At 39.0% G+C, this 13,617-nt stretch overlaps 1 protein-coding gene across 2 annotated transcripts in view; it reads right to left on the bottom strand.

Annotated features, from left to right (window-relative positions):
- Nucleotides 1-826: 826 nt before the first annotated feature.
- Nucleotides 827-13,617, bottom strand: part of CPED1 (cadherin like and PC-esterase domain containing 1) — a 145,214-nt gene continuing 132,423 nt past the window's right edge. For both annotated transcript variants that reach the window (XM_063155345.1, XM_063155346.1), the window contains exons 19-23: nucleotides 9,946-10,166; nucleotides 9,583-9,684; nucleotides 9,275-9,362; nucleotides 7,443-7,589; nucleotides 827-3,872 (exon numbers count right to left, since the gene is read on the bottom strand). In XM_063155345.1, coding sequence (XP_063011415.1) covers nucleotides 3,645-3,872; nucleotides 7,443-7,589; nucleotides 9,275-9,362; nucleotides 9,583-9,684; nucleotides 9,946-10,166 — 786 coding nt within the window. In that variant the 3' untranslated portion in view covers nucleotides 827-3,644. The remainder of the gene's footprint in view (nucleotides 3,873-7,442; nucleotides 7,590-9,274; nucleotides 9,363-9,582; nucleotides 9,685-9,945; nucleotides 10,167-13,617) is intronic.

Genomic DNA, 13,617 nt, shown 5'->3' with positions numbered 1-13,617 from the left:
ATATCTGCATCTTCAAAGCATTCTCTTTGGCTCAACATAGCAACAGAATCATAACTATTAGTGGTTATTTCAACCTTGAGGTAATTTGATGCCTCGCTACCCCACCCACTAAGCAAATAAACTTACTTTGATGTCCCTTTAATGTGTCACAGAAGAGAAAAATAAAGGCCTTGTATTTAACAGTGTGAAAGAGATTATTCTGAAGATTATAATTTTCAAATGAATACCACGACTAATGTTAAATGTTGTATTTGCAGTCCATTCTTTCAGCTCCTTGAAATCTGGCAACTCTGACGACAGAGAGGACTTGTCAAGGCATTTCCCTACAAAAAAGGAAAAAAATTTTATTCCAAAGTCAGTCAGTTATTCTGAAGATATTTATTAAGATGGACTTGATCATGGTGGCCAGGTACCCTGCTCTAACCCAATTCACTGTTCAACAGCTGTTCAACATCTATGGAGTTATATGAGAGGTGAGGAGTTGCAACTCACTGGACACTGGTAAATTGTGCTTCAGCTGAAGGCATGCAATAATTACTGAGACTACTCCTCTGTATATCAGAGTGTTTATTTTGCGGCACAGTTACATTCTTACTCTGCCTGTAGCTTTATGTTTGCCCTAGTTCTGTTCTAAGCTCTGCCTACTGCCGGGCAGACATTGAGCAGGAAACCCCATTTCTCAGAGTTCTTGTTCCCCAGCCTAAATATTCCAATCCTACCACTAATTCCAGGGCCATTCATGCCTGCATTAGGAGGTGGAACTCAATCTGACAACTAGGTCCTTTGCTATTTTAATGGCACGTAATGGGACTAAGGTAGACGTATGGACTATAGGAACACTTTCATGTTTATTCAGGCAAAATGTCACAGCAGATACAATAATTGTATAGTAAACTGCAGATAGCAACATGTGCTCTCACCGGAATTCAAACACAGTAATCCTTTTATTGTCTTAATCCATACGTTTTAATGCATATGAGCTAGCAATCCTTGCATGTGAATCTCAACTCCCATCTTTCACATAGATAGAGATACTAGATATATTTTAAAGTTAAATAACAAAAATGTAGCTTACTATCCTTTGTTTATTCCTAAGACTATGTGGATCATACATAGTGTTGGAAACAGCTTATTCAAAGAACTCATTTAAATAAAAGCAATTTGCAAATTGTACCAATGACTTTGTACAGACATATTAATGTACATAGACATGTAAAAAATACAAAACACACAGGTAAATATACACTTAATACATTTGAAAAATATCAAGATTTGGAAAACATTAAGACATCTGGGTGTACAGCACATGTAAACCATTTTGTGGTGAAACCAGAACTGATGAATTGCACATTCACTGATATCCACTAGAGTATAACAAAGTCAGCTCTTTTCTTTTCATCACTAAGCTGATACTTCAGCAGTAGATTTTAGCTAAAAAAAAACAAACATAAAAGCCCAGTTAATGGCTTAAAAACATTTGTGTACAGAAAAATAACAGTAACAGCATGTGGATTTAAATGAGCTACCAAAAAAAATCTTATCAGAAGCAGAACTGTAATATACCTATCATCGATCATCTTAATACCAAAGACATCTGGCTGCATTTTGCATCTACTAATATTAATGATGATATTCTATCCTTCAGCTTTTAGGTTGTGCAGCTCTGGATTTCCACACCCAAGAGAATATATTACATCTTTTGCATACAATTATTTTCTTTAGATAATCATATTGCTCAAAACCAAATGTTGATATTTTCAGTATTTATGCACAGCTCCTGACCCATCTTTCACGTAGATCTCCATGTCAGGGAAAACCTTGCATTGAAATTTGGGGCTTTTTTCTATAAGCAATCAGCAGCATATTATACAGAAACAGATATAATCACACCATTTCTCTAATTTTGTCATTATCTAAGTTAGGAGCTTTTTCAATATAGTGAAAGGTATCTTAAATTAGTATGCCAGATCCCATTTTGGAGGATATTCTCTATCACCTAGGATGCCAAACTCCATATTGGATGACAATTTCCTATTATAACTTTGCATATCTTACCTGTAGAAGCACAAATTCACAAAACTACAGCTGAGCACACAAACTGTGCATAGATACAGGATCTTGGCCAAAATACTAAATGTTGTGTCATGAATTGCTAGCCCTAATTCTACACAGAGCAGCCCTGTCCTTTGTTTATTCCCTGACATTGTGGCTTGTTTTCCCAAAGAAGATGCTAGGGGAGGATTATATGTAAAATTGTGGCTGGGAAGCATGACACAGAACTCAGCAGATCCTTTGTTAGACTTGCACCTACCTGGTTAAAACACCATAGTGGCAGAGTGGTGCCTTGATTGCCTGCTGTGTGACTGGATGAATAAAAATCCCTAAGTGGATAATTTTTAGGGACAGCAGTCCTGTGGGTTGCCACTAACCTGTCACCCAGCTGCTAATCCTGGGCTGTGCAGGGTTTCCCACTGGGTACCACAGCTGTGAATGAGAGGGCTGCCAGCACTGTGGAGGGGACCAACACACAGCTTCTCCCCGGGGTGTCACCCATAGAAGGTCTGCAAACACTGGGGATGTAGCTGGGCTGCAGCGTGAAGCTGCAGTTCCGAAAAGGACTGAACTGAAACTGGCTGTCCGTGCCAAGCAAGTGATGCTGGCAGTATATGTTACTGCCATCACATCACACACTTCCTGTGATTGATAAATTACCAGATCCTGAAAATCTTATGTGTGCTTGAAAGGGGGATTTTTGTTATGTTTGTGGTACTGGCTTCGCACATTGGCAAGCATTTTATAAAAAAAATCATTAAAGAAATGGCACTTCTCTGCAGGAAGAATACTTGATTGGCTTTCAGGACAAGGTAGACACTGAAGAACTTATCTAAGCATTCTTCCTGCATATGGACACTCTCCTAAACTGGGACCATAAATAAATTAATGTTAACAAATTCACTATATTTACATGTTACATTGAGACAGTTTCAATCAGTCTCAAGTATAGCTAATCTATCTCCCTATTAGCTTCAGAACATGCAAAAAAATAAAGTAGATATCTGTTCCATCTAAAATACAAAGAGATGTGTTTTTACTAAAACCACTAGAGTTCAAAACTCAGCATCACCAGTAAAATGCTAATAGACATTTTCAGATTCTATAAACCAAGTTTCTAAACAGAAAATGTATAACATGGAAGTGAAAACTCTCCACATAAAATAAAACTCTTTCAAATGGAATGTAGTCAGTTTCTAAATACATTCAAATATTACAGTGTTTCTATAAATAGAAAAGTAGATAGTGCTGAAGACCTAAAGCAGCCCTTTCCAAATGTTCAAGTGAATATATAGGTCTCTTTTTGCTATCAATAATACACACTTGCTTGAAGTACAGCTGTTCTAGTCTTTGGCAACAGTTCAAGTAACTTCCCCTCTTCTCTCCTTTGCAACCCTCCATCTTCCACTTTCACACAAGAGTCACCAGGGCATATCTTAATTTCACAAGGTTTTTGGGAAAATACCACATGTCCCAAATTCTCTTTGTGTGTATGCAGTCAGTTGAGGAAGCATATCTTAATCCACCACGCTCCTTCAATTGTCCCTCAGGCAGTGGCACTTCTCTAGTCTCGGTGCTACATCCAAGAGAGGCTATGTGCTGACAAACTCCCTCTTACGTGCACAGAGCCTGCTGAGAAGGATTTCAGAATAAACTTGATTTATTGGACCTCGGACATGATAGGGGGACTGAGAATTTGTTGCATAGTCCCGCAGTTGTGATGCTGTGCTTTGACTGCCGAAATATTTCCCCAGCGTATAGTGCCCCGATAACGTCATTGTTATGTGTGGCCTTTCTTCAGAGGGATTGGATTTCACCACCTGCAAAAGAAATGACATATGTGAATGCTTTCTGCCTGCACCTAGAAAGACAGACACACAGCTGTGTGCAGAAATGCTGAGGCAGTTGTCCATGAAGCAGGTCCTGATACTCTTACTTTGAGTAAACATTATTTTAATAGCAAATTTGTTATGTTGTAAACTAACTAAAGAGCAAGATCTTAATTTTTTGAATCTACATTCATAGGCCATTATACTCAGTCATTTGACTTTGTAATGCCTTTGTTTATTAGACTCTGTTGCCTTCATCAGAGACAATTTACCCAAAACAAAACTCATGACTGCTCCAAGTTGTAGAAAGGTTTAAATCTTGGTCTGATACCAAGCACTTGAGGCACATATAATGTGTCTTAGCTGTGAGCCCTGTGAGAATGCCTCATTCTGACATCCTGATGCAAGCCTGGCCCAGCCTCACATTGAGAGGAAAACCCTCATGTGTCATTTCTACAAGAAGGGAGTTATGGAGCAATTCACATCCCTCTCCCCAGGACTCCAGAGGGACAGAACCACAACACGATTCAGTAACTGAGTGTTGAAGAATACTTCACCTTGGCCCCTGAAATATGTATAAAGCTCTGGGATTATTGTGTTTAGCTTGTATGGAATAAAACTGTGTTCGTGGGACTAACAAGAGAGAAAGTGAAAGGTACGGCTGTCAGGAGTTTAACGACTGGGAGTGATCTCCAGTGAAATGCTGAAGGTCTTGTCTCAGTAAATACTCGGTCACTGAATAATGAAGCAGCTTTGAGAGAGACAGAACCTTGCACATATGTAGGACAGAGAACCTCAGCCCAGGCAGTGGAAAACCCAGAGAATGCATAAAAGGTGGTCAACTTGTTTTTAAAATAGTATATGTATGCTGATTTAATAGCTCTGATGCCTATAAGTTTTCCTGCTGTGTCAATCACAGCAGACACTTGAAAATGCAGAATTCATTTATTAATGCACATATTTATGCTGAAGCATGTTAGCTTTTAAAAATATAATGTATATTTATATACATTATAAAAATTTAAATATAATATATATTTACTGTCACTGACCAATCAGAATCAACACTCATATGCAGTGAAATAAATCATACAAAATTAGGTGTGAGTGAAGAAATAACAAGTGCAAAGGCTTGAAAGACTGAGCAGAGAAATTTTGAGGGAGCTGGCAGAACTGAAAACAGACCAGGAATTATTCATGTAGAAAATTAATATATCCTCTGATCAATTTCATACAGCTAAGCCAAGGGCTACTATTTATTTTCATGCAATTACTGTAGGTTCATTTTTCTAAATTAGTACCTTAGATCTTGCAATTATTTCAAAATGATGCCACCTTGAACCAATCACCCAAACTGCATTCCTGTTAGGCATAATCTCCCAGGAATGCAATCTAATGTTCACCCAGCCACCAGCAGCCAGCCACCTATTAAGATACAAAAATCCCAGGGTTGCTAATTTCTGTGTAGTGATTATTATTTCACTGCCATTAAAATAGGAAATCAATCTGAAATCCAAAATAGCTTCTGTAATATTTGTATAGTGCTGACCAATGTCTGTAAGCATTTTCAAAGAATGAGGTAGATAAAAATCAAGTTCTCATGTGTGCATAGAACTAGAATTATGTTGGACAGTAAGTGCCAGGGTTATGCAAGATATTTTGTCCCAGCTCAGTATAATCCCTTTGAAAATCCAGATCCCTTAGAAACCTGAGCAAGTCTACAGAGATGGAGATTTCTGTCTATCAGGGTCACCTGAGACCCTCTGAAATGGGTTGGTGGGAACTCAAATCTTCAGGCCATTCCAAGGAAACAGCTTTCTCTTAGCCAGTTAGTGGGAGCTAAATGAGAACTGCCGAAAGCATTTCAGTTCTTGTTTTCTGACTGTACAAAATGGACAGTCCTCCATTCCTGCACAGCCATGTTTAGCTCAGATGTCATTTACACAGGGGTGTCATCTTCTAATACTTTAGGAATGTCAGTTTTTAAGAGAAAGAAAGCGAAAGTACAAAACACGAGATTTAATCTATCTCATCTGGTCTCAGAAAACATGGAAAGTGCTGAGGTTTCACACAGTGTTCTTGGCTCTGTTCTTGGGGGCAAAATGTCATTTTCCTGGTGCAAACTGCTTCAGCACCTAATGAAACTCCACTTGCCAGGATGCAGAAATAAGCTGATGACAAAACTATTAAAACTAATGAAGTATAAAAAGAACTCAAGGACTTTATTTTTGCTTTCCTCAAAGATCAAGTCTGGTTTTTGGTGCATGATGGATTCTATTGGGCATATCTATGGCTCTTTCAGGCACAATCACTTCTCAAGCCTTATTAATAACAGCTCTGTGAGCCAGATTCTCTCCTGATCCTCCCCAGAAACACATACTCTATTGAGATTCCTTCAGCAGAGAAGCAAGACCAAATCTGCACATGAGCTCATACAAAATGATGGAGCAGTTCATGAAAAATGCTGATGACTGATCACACCCTGCTGTTTTCTCCACAGAGTTCCATGCAAAGCATTTGAAATATTTAATTTTGAAGCTCTCTGTTTCGCTCACAAGACCTGTGGAAATGGCAAACATCAGCAGTGACCCACAAAAACAGCAGCATCTGGGCTCTTGATAAAAAAGGGTCAATACAACTGTCTGGGTAAAAAGGAGGGAAAGAAGCATTTGCTCCACGGGACTATTTATCAATCACATAAATATCTACTCTGGGGCTTACTCCCTCTTTTCTAGCTTCATTTGGACTGAGCTATGTTTGTGCCCCTCAAGTGTGGATTAGAGGAATGGTTAACTACCACACCTGCTGATGCTGGCCCCAGAGCAGGATAGAAGCCATGGCACTGACCTGAAAACATGTGAGCTGCTGTGGAGCCTGAGGTGGAAACCAGCTGTGTGGTTGATGTGAGGCACATGAGCTCACGTGGGTCTGATAACACTCCCAAAAAATTCTATAGATTTCAGTCAAGAAAAAGGACTACCGGTGTGAGGGAGAACATTCAGTCTACACTTCTGTTTGTACAGTGGATCACTGTAACTATTGCAGATTATTTTTTCTCAGACATAGGAAAAGAGATATATAGCAGTAAGATTGGTTCTTCAATTTTAAGCTCCCTTTTAATTGTACTTATGGTTTGAAGTGAGTGTGCTGAGTTGTTCAGTTAGGAATGCATCAGTCAAAAACCCATGAGACTGAGTAAAAAGAGAAACTGAGTCCATGCAGAAGCAGCAGAGATATATAACAGGTAACAAATAATACAAGAACCAGGAAACTGTACAACATCCTTTTATATGAGTTACCTTTGCAGAAGGGTATGTTTGTTCAGTTTTATTTCACCATTCCAGCAGTTCAGCACGTCCTTGGGTGGCCTTGCACCCCACCCCTCACCCAAGGTGAGCAATGGTGGACAAGTGCCACCATGCAACCTGCTTTCCCCACAATTTGTATTCAGGCCTAACTTTGAGTGACAGACGCTGACCTCACCATGTGCCTTCTTGTTTCTAAGATCTAACAGTTAAAATATCTTAAATACCTGGGAATGATACAAGTGTAAACTATTACCTCATGGAAATGGCAGCCACACTTCCCTTGCAGGAATTCTTTGTAGCGTCCCATGGTGATAACAAAGGTGTCAACCACTTCATAGCCCAAATTTTTTGCTGTATCCAGAATAATCAAGTTTTCATTCCACAAGTTTTGCACTTCTGCCTGCGTTCCAGATAAAATGTTGCAATGTCTTGTCAGAAGGACTGTTTAAAGGTTATTGCATCATGGAAAAAATAGCAAAACTGCATTTTGAATGAGCAATGACATTATACTACAGACATGAATTACTATAGCTTCACTCTCAAAAAAAGCTACTACTCCAAGACTGATGTAGGGTTTTTTTCAGAAACTATAATTACTTTTCAGTAGATGTGCAGCTTCCTTTATAGGAAGATTTCATGATTATTTAAAATATAATTCTTGGGTAATGGTTTTTAACATGTACTTCGCTAATATGAGGTATAATTCAGAAAAAAATTCCATTTATAAAGCTTTTCTGTAACAAATGGTGAAAATGCTCCTTTAAAGAAAAATTCAGCTTCAAATCAAATTCATTGAGGCAGTTGCTTAAAAGGGACTATAGGGGTCCCTTTTGGGGTAATCCTGAAGCCTGGAGCATAAAAACCACATGGGTAATTTGGCATATGATTCCAATGTTGAAAGGGAAAAGAATGTTGGTTATGCACTGTAGCTGATTTCTGGAGTTTTGTAAATTTAATGAAGAAGAAAAAGAAAAATCCTTAGGAAGTCTTTAATACTCTATCCTTGCCTCACATACCCTGGATTGAAGCTCTTCATCCTAGGACTGAACTTTGCTGGAAACTCTGGTGGGAGCTATGAAAATGTTTCTTCATGTTGATGACAATAATTTCCTTACTTTATTCTATTTAGGTCCTCCAGATAAGTTAGGAAAATTGTTTGAATCAATAAGAAGACCCTCAGTAGAGACAAGGCAGATAGGCAGTACTAACAGGGCAGGCTCTGTAGCAAAGAGAAGGGTGAGAGTAGCAGGAAGTCACACGCTGAATACAGCAATGTGTTATGGTTGCAAGGAGATGTGGGCACTAGTCCCCAGTGCTCAGGAAGTGCTGTATGGAATCTGAGAAAGGCAGGTATTTTCTCTTTTCAACACCTGGGAATAGCTGGAGCATGACACACAGCACTGGGAGGCATCATTTACTCTGTTCTGCCTTCCAGTGCTTCTCATCCATGCATTTTGTGTGTATTCAATAGAGAATCACTGTCCAAGTGGTAAAAATAGTGAATTGAGCAAGTGGCACAGTGCATTGAAATGAGCACATTTGTTACTCTGAGAGTCTTGGGTGTGATTTAAACTGACTGAACTGACTGTAACATCTCATTAACATGCAAATAACAGGCTGGATTCACTGGTACATTCCAGCTGCTCTGTAATGTTCTGGCTTCACAGGTGGGTTAAGATAGATTTATTGAGCTGTGCAAGCCAGACAAGTGAATTGGATCCAGCAGTAACCATGGAGGAAGCCTGGGGAGGGCCTGTGCGCAATGTAGTATGAGGAGAAATCTGGTCATCCCCAGAATGATCTCTCAATTTTGGCAGCAGGACTCATATTGAAGCTTCTTCTGGTTCCTGGGACAGCTGACCAAGCATGGGTTCTCAAATGGCTCTCTGATTGCAGCAGAATCCATGAAATAAGGAAATTGGTTTGAATCCCTATCAAGCAGTATGAGCAAATACAAACATTAATCTTCCTTTGATCCACTTAGAATGTGCTCAGCAGACATAGCATATTTTGACCAGACAGCAAAATTAACAATGAAATGATGAGTCTTCCATGAAACTGCACTCCAAATGTACTGCAGCTTACCTGTGACAGAGAATGGATTCCATCCACTGGAAGGTGAAAGCCCATCCCTATGGATTTGACAATTACCAGGATATTTGATAGATTTTCCCTGTTTTGCAAATTAAAAAAAAAAAAAAAAAAACAACAAGGACACACTTTTTACTTAAGACACATATCAAAAAACAATGCATGTTTTATTTTTTTTCAAAGTCACTTAAATACATGCCTATAAAAAAAAAAACAAATTAAAAGTTTGTATTTAAATTTTTTGTTGTTTCTCATAATTTACAATATCCAAAATTGGAATAACACCAAGTACATAGCATTACCTGCTCAACACCTTTTGGATAATTTGCAGGTGATTGGAATTAAGCCACTGAACACCACCTACAATTAATACAGTCTGGTCTGTGTTCTCCAGGGGACGTGATCTGAAACCCAGAAAAGAAAAACATCACATGTTGCTTTAAACAGATGGCAAACATTTTAACTACATTGCTTTGCATTTCACTGAACTGTATCTGGCACCCTGATCAGAGGCCTGATAAAATTTTCAGCTATTTTTTAACCACACAATATGATCTGTGCACCTTATGTTTTATTGTTTACTGACTTTAATTGTAAAATGTGTTAAACACATTTGTGAATAGAACAATAATGCAAACAAGGGAGATACAGAGTTTGTGCAGTACCTGTGCAGCAGCTGTTCCAGTGCTTTTTCAAAAGTCGGTCTCTGGTTTGCATTCATCCAGAACTGGGGGTAGTAGGAGTAACTGATAAATGTTTTCCCCTCATTGATATTGTGATAACATTTAACATCATGAGTCTTCTGCCATTCCTGAAGAGTCTTATTCACTCTTTCAATCAGATAATACATCATCCCTCTGTTAGTTGAGTCACCTATAAAAAGAATCTTCAGATGGAAAAGGTATGACTTAGAAGCTGTACAGTACACAAACCAAAAGCAAGGAAAAGAATACAGCTTGTTGGGAGGTTTTTAAATGCTTCTTATAATGTTCCAGAAATATCTTTGTGAACAGCCAGTACCCTGGCATCTTAATTAAATTTGTCCTTTAGCAAAATCTCTGTGATTTGATTAATAAAAAGCCGAATTATGTATATTAAATACAAAAAGTAAAGGTTATAGATGGCTATAGCTGCAAAATTAGCCCTGCATCTTTCTTCCTTGGTGATAATTTCTTTTGCTTAAGTTTATATTTGCTTCTAATTCCTAGTACACAATTGCTCTCATGATTGCTTGCAGCTTCCTGATTTTATTTCCTACAGTTGTTCATGTGGTTTGCTCCTGCACAGCGAGTATTGGTCTTCTGTAAATGGGATTAATTAGAATTTGCACCAAACTAGCACACATACACCCCCACACCCACACACCCCATCAAGGATGCAGCTGCTGCCTTATTTCTAGAGAGATGGTCTTTCTGCAGGTTCAAAGGGGAAAGAAAAGGATGTTATTTGGGTGGAGGATAATCTGAATGGAGTCCTGTCATGTGTGATGTGACCATCAGAAAGCTTCATGGCCTGAAGGGAGTTAGAAATCCTGACAAATGTATGTTAAGTATAGCAGTCTCTGCTCAGCTACCCCGAACTTGCAAATGAATAAAATCAAATTTGGGTTTCCTCCTACTCATTCTGTAGATTCTCTGAAAAAACAAACATCTCTGTATCGGGAGACCAAAGAACCTAAAGTGTTGTGGGAATTTTTTTTAATGCTATTGCACCATTTTGAGTGGATAGGACCAGCATTTCCTTCTGATGAAGTAGGTAATAGAAGACAAGTCCAAAGAGTAGGAGAATCCAGGTTCACTGTGGTTTGCCAATGAAACTGTGTGCAGAATCAATTACCCCAGTCAGCTCAGCCAGAAATCCACAATGAGGAGTAAATATGTAAAACTGGGATTAAGAAACACCACAGAGCCATGACACAGTAACAGCCCTGTTCTCTGCACAGAAATACTCAGCTTCTCCTACCTCCTCTGGCACTCAGATAGTTGGCATCCTGCAAGTTGGCATTTTGTTGTTTCATTTCTTAATTTGATTTGGAGTTTGATGTTTTACCATTTCCACCTTGAATATTTGATTATGCAAATAAAATTGAGACTGCACAAGATGACACATTTAAGGATATATTTCTAAAGGTTTTTTTTAGAGATTTTATGTGGTAAGACATTTGAGACTACATGCATCTAACACATCTATTTATTTCCTTCAGGAATGTCACAGTTTTGAAAACTGATTCCATTTCTCTATTAACTATTAACCTATTGTGATTAAAAATAAGAAACAACAGAGTACCAGTGATACTTCCCACATAAGAGAAGGAATTTCAGATGAGCCTACCCTCATCAGATGTTAGGGCCAAGAACGGGCAGGACAATGCCTACAACTTCCCATGCCGTGCCCCTTGTGGGCTGCAGAGAAGCTCTTGATAGATTATGCGTAGTAGCAAACAAATTAAAACCAGCACTGAGCTCACAGAGGCTCTTCCAACTCCTGTCCTGGACCTCTCAAAGCCTCTTCATAGAGGAAATTCTTAAACAGCTGCTGTTCATATTTGTATTGCACAAGCATTGTTCTCACACGCAAGGGGATTTACAGCTTTTCACATCGCGTCAGAAGAAACCTCTTTAAATCAAGCATAACATGACTCACAGAAGTCAGGGATCCTTGGATCCATGGAAGGACTGGTTGGATATCCTCTTTCCCTCTCTGACAGACACATACATGCATAAAATTATTTACAATTAGAAAGACAGTCATAAAATATGTCCTAATTCTAAAGTAGGTTAACTTGAGGTTTTAAGCAACAATTCTTTTAGGTTGCAAAATCTCTTGATTCTCCAGCTTGTCTATATCCATGACAATTTAATCTCCATTTCATACACCCATCACTGGAGTATCTTGATGCATATCTATTTAAACAGCAGTTCTCAGATACTTGCGGGCAAGGACATCATGAGCTTGTAATGTGGGTGAGAACATTTCTGTAAAAACCCAACACATCATTAGCAGAATAACAAACAGGCCCTACCAAGTTCACACATGGAGCAGTTGGTAAAACATACAAAACTGTTTCTCTTCTACTTCTAATACCATATGACACCATTTTGTTATCACAGCACATGGGAATTGCAAAGAAGCACATTCCGCTATTAATTATACAAAATTGGTAGACAGGACATTTTTATCTCATTCTAGTGTGACTAGAATTCTCATCATTGTTTTCTCCTAACTATATTTGATCTAATCTCACCTACTACTGATTTAAAATAGCAGGACAACTTTCATGGGAAAAAAAAAGAAGAAAAGAACCATGGCCAGTGTCAATGAACAGGATGCACAGGTGTCTTTTGCCAACATTGTGCATTCACTAGCAGGTGATGTGTGAAGAGTTGTGCCAAACATTTCCTAAGTCTCAAACACTGCAGGGCATCAAAGATTAAGATCTCTTTCCCATTTTCTTTTTGTTATGTCAAAATTAGAGCAAAACACATACACACATCCCAATCCACACTATTACATGATTTAGCATTTTAGGGCTTTGCAATTTTCCTATACCTAAATAGGTACAAACAATGGACCCATGAATGAATTTTCAAGTTTGCCCTGGGTACCTTTGTGGCCGGGTCTGGAGATGGAAGAGCACTATGTGCAGTCATTTAGTAAACCCCTACCAGAAGAAACTTAAGATCATGTCTTGAAGGGGCAACTCCAGTCTGGAAATGCCATGATGCTGGGCACCATATGAAAATATCAGGTGGGCCATAGCATATTACTGTTGTTGTTGTCCTGATGTTCTGTGAATGTGAAATAGGTGACAGAAGTCAGAGCAGATTCCTTTGAAACTAGATGAAACAGACAGCTGTTAAGGCCCTGACATACTTCAAATACCATCACAAGACTGATGAGACTGCACTCAGCCTATTTCCAAATCAGGAATGAGAAAGACAGCAATACCACACTGGGTAAAATACTGGTTGTACCACTAGGGAAATTAACCTAGACTTTTAGACACAGGTCTGCTAAGAGAATAGTCAAGGCTTGCTGCAAGTGGGAAGGAAGGAAGGAAGTGTTGGAAGGACGGAAGTGTCAGAAGGAAGTGTCGGAAGGGTCGGAAGGAAGGAAGGGTCGGAAGGAAGTGTCGGAAGGAAGGAAGGAAGTGTCGGAAGGAAGTGTCGGAAGGAAGTGTCGGAAGGAAGTGTCGGAAGGAAGTGTCGGAAGGAAGTGTCGGAAGGAAGGAAGGAAGGAAGTGTCGGAAGGAAGGAAGGAAGGAAGGAAGGAAGGAAGGAAGGAAGGAAGGAAGGAAGGAAGGAAGGAAGGAAGGAAGGAAGGAAGGAAGGAAGGAA

This window comes from Melospiza melodia, chromosome 4 (genome assembly GCF_035770615.1).
Source record: "Melospiza melodia melodia isolate bMelMel2 chromosome 4, bMelMel2.pri, whole genome shotgun sequence".
Classification (NCBI taxonomy): Eukaryota; Metazoa; Chordata; class Aves; order Passeriformes; family Passerellidae; genus Melospiza; species Melospiza melodia.
Note: the sequence above shows the minus strand (reverse complement) of the source record. Positions and strands in the feature narration are given on the sequence as shown.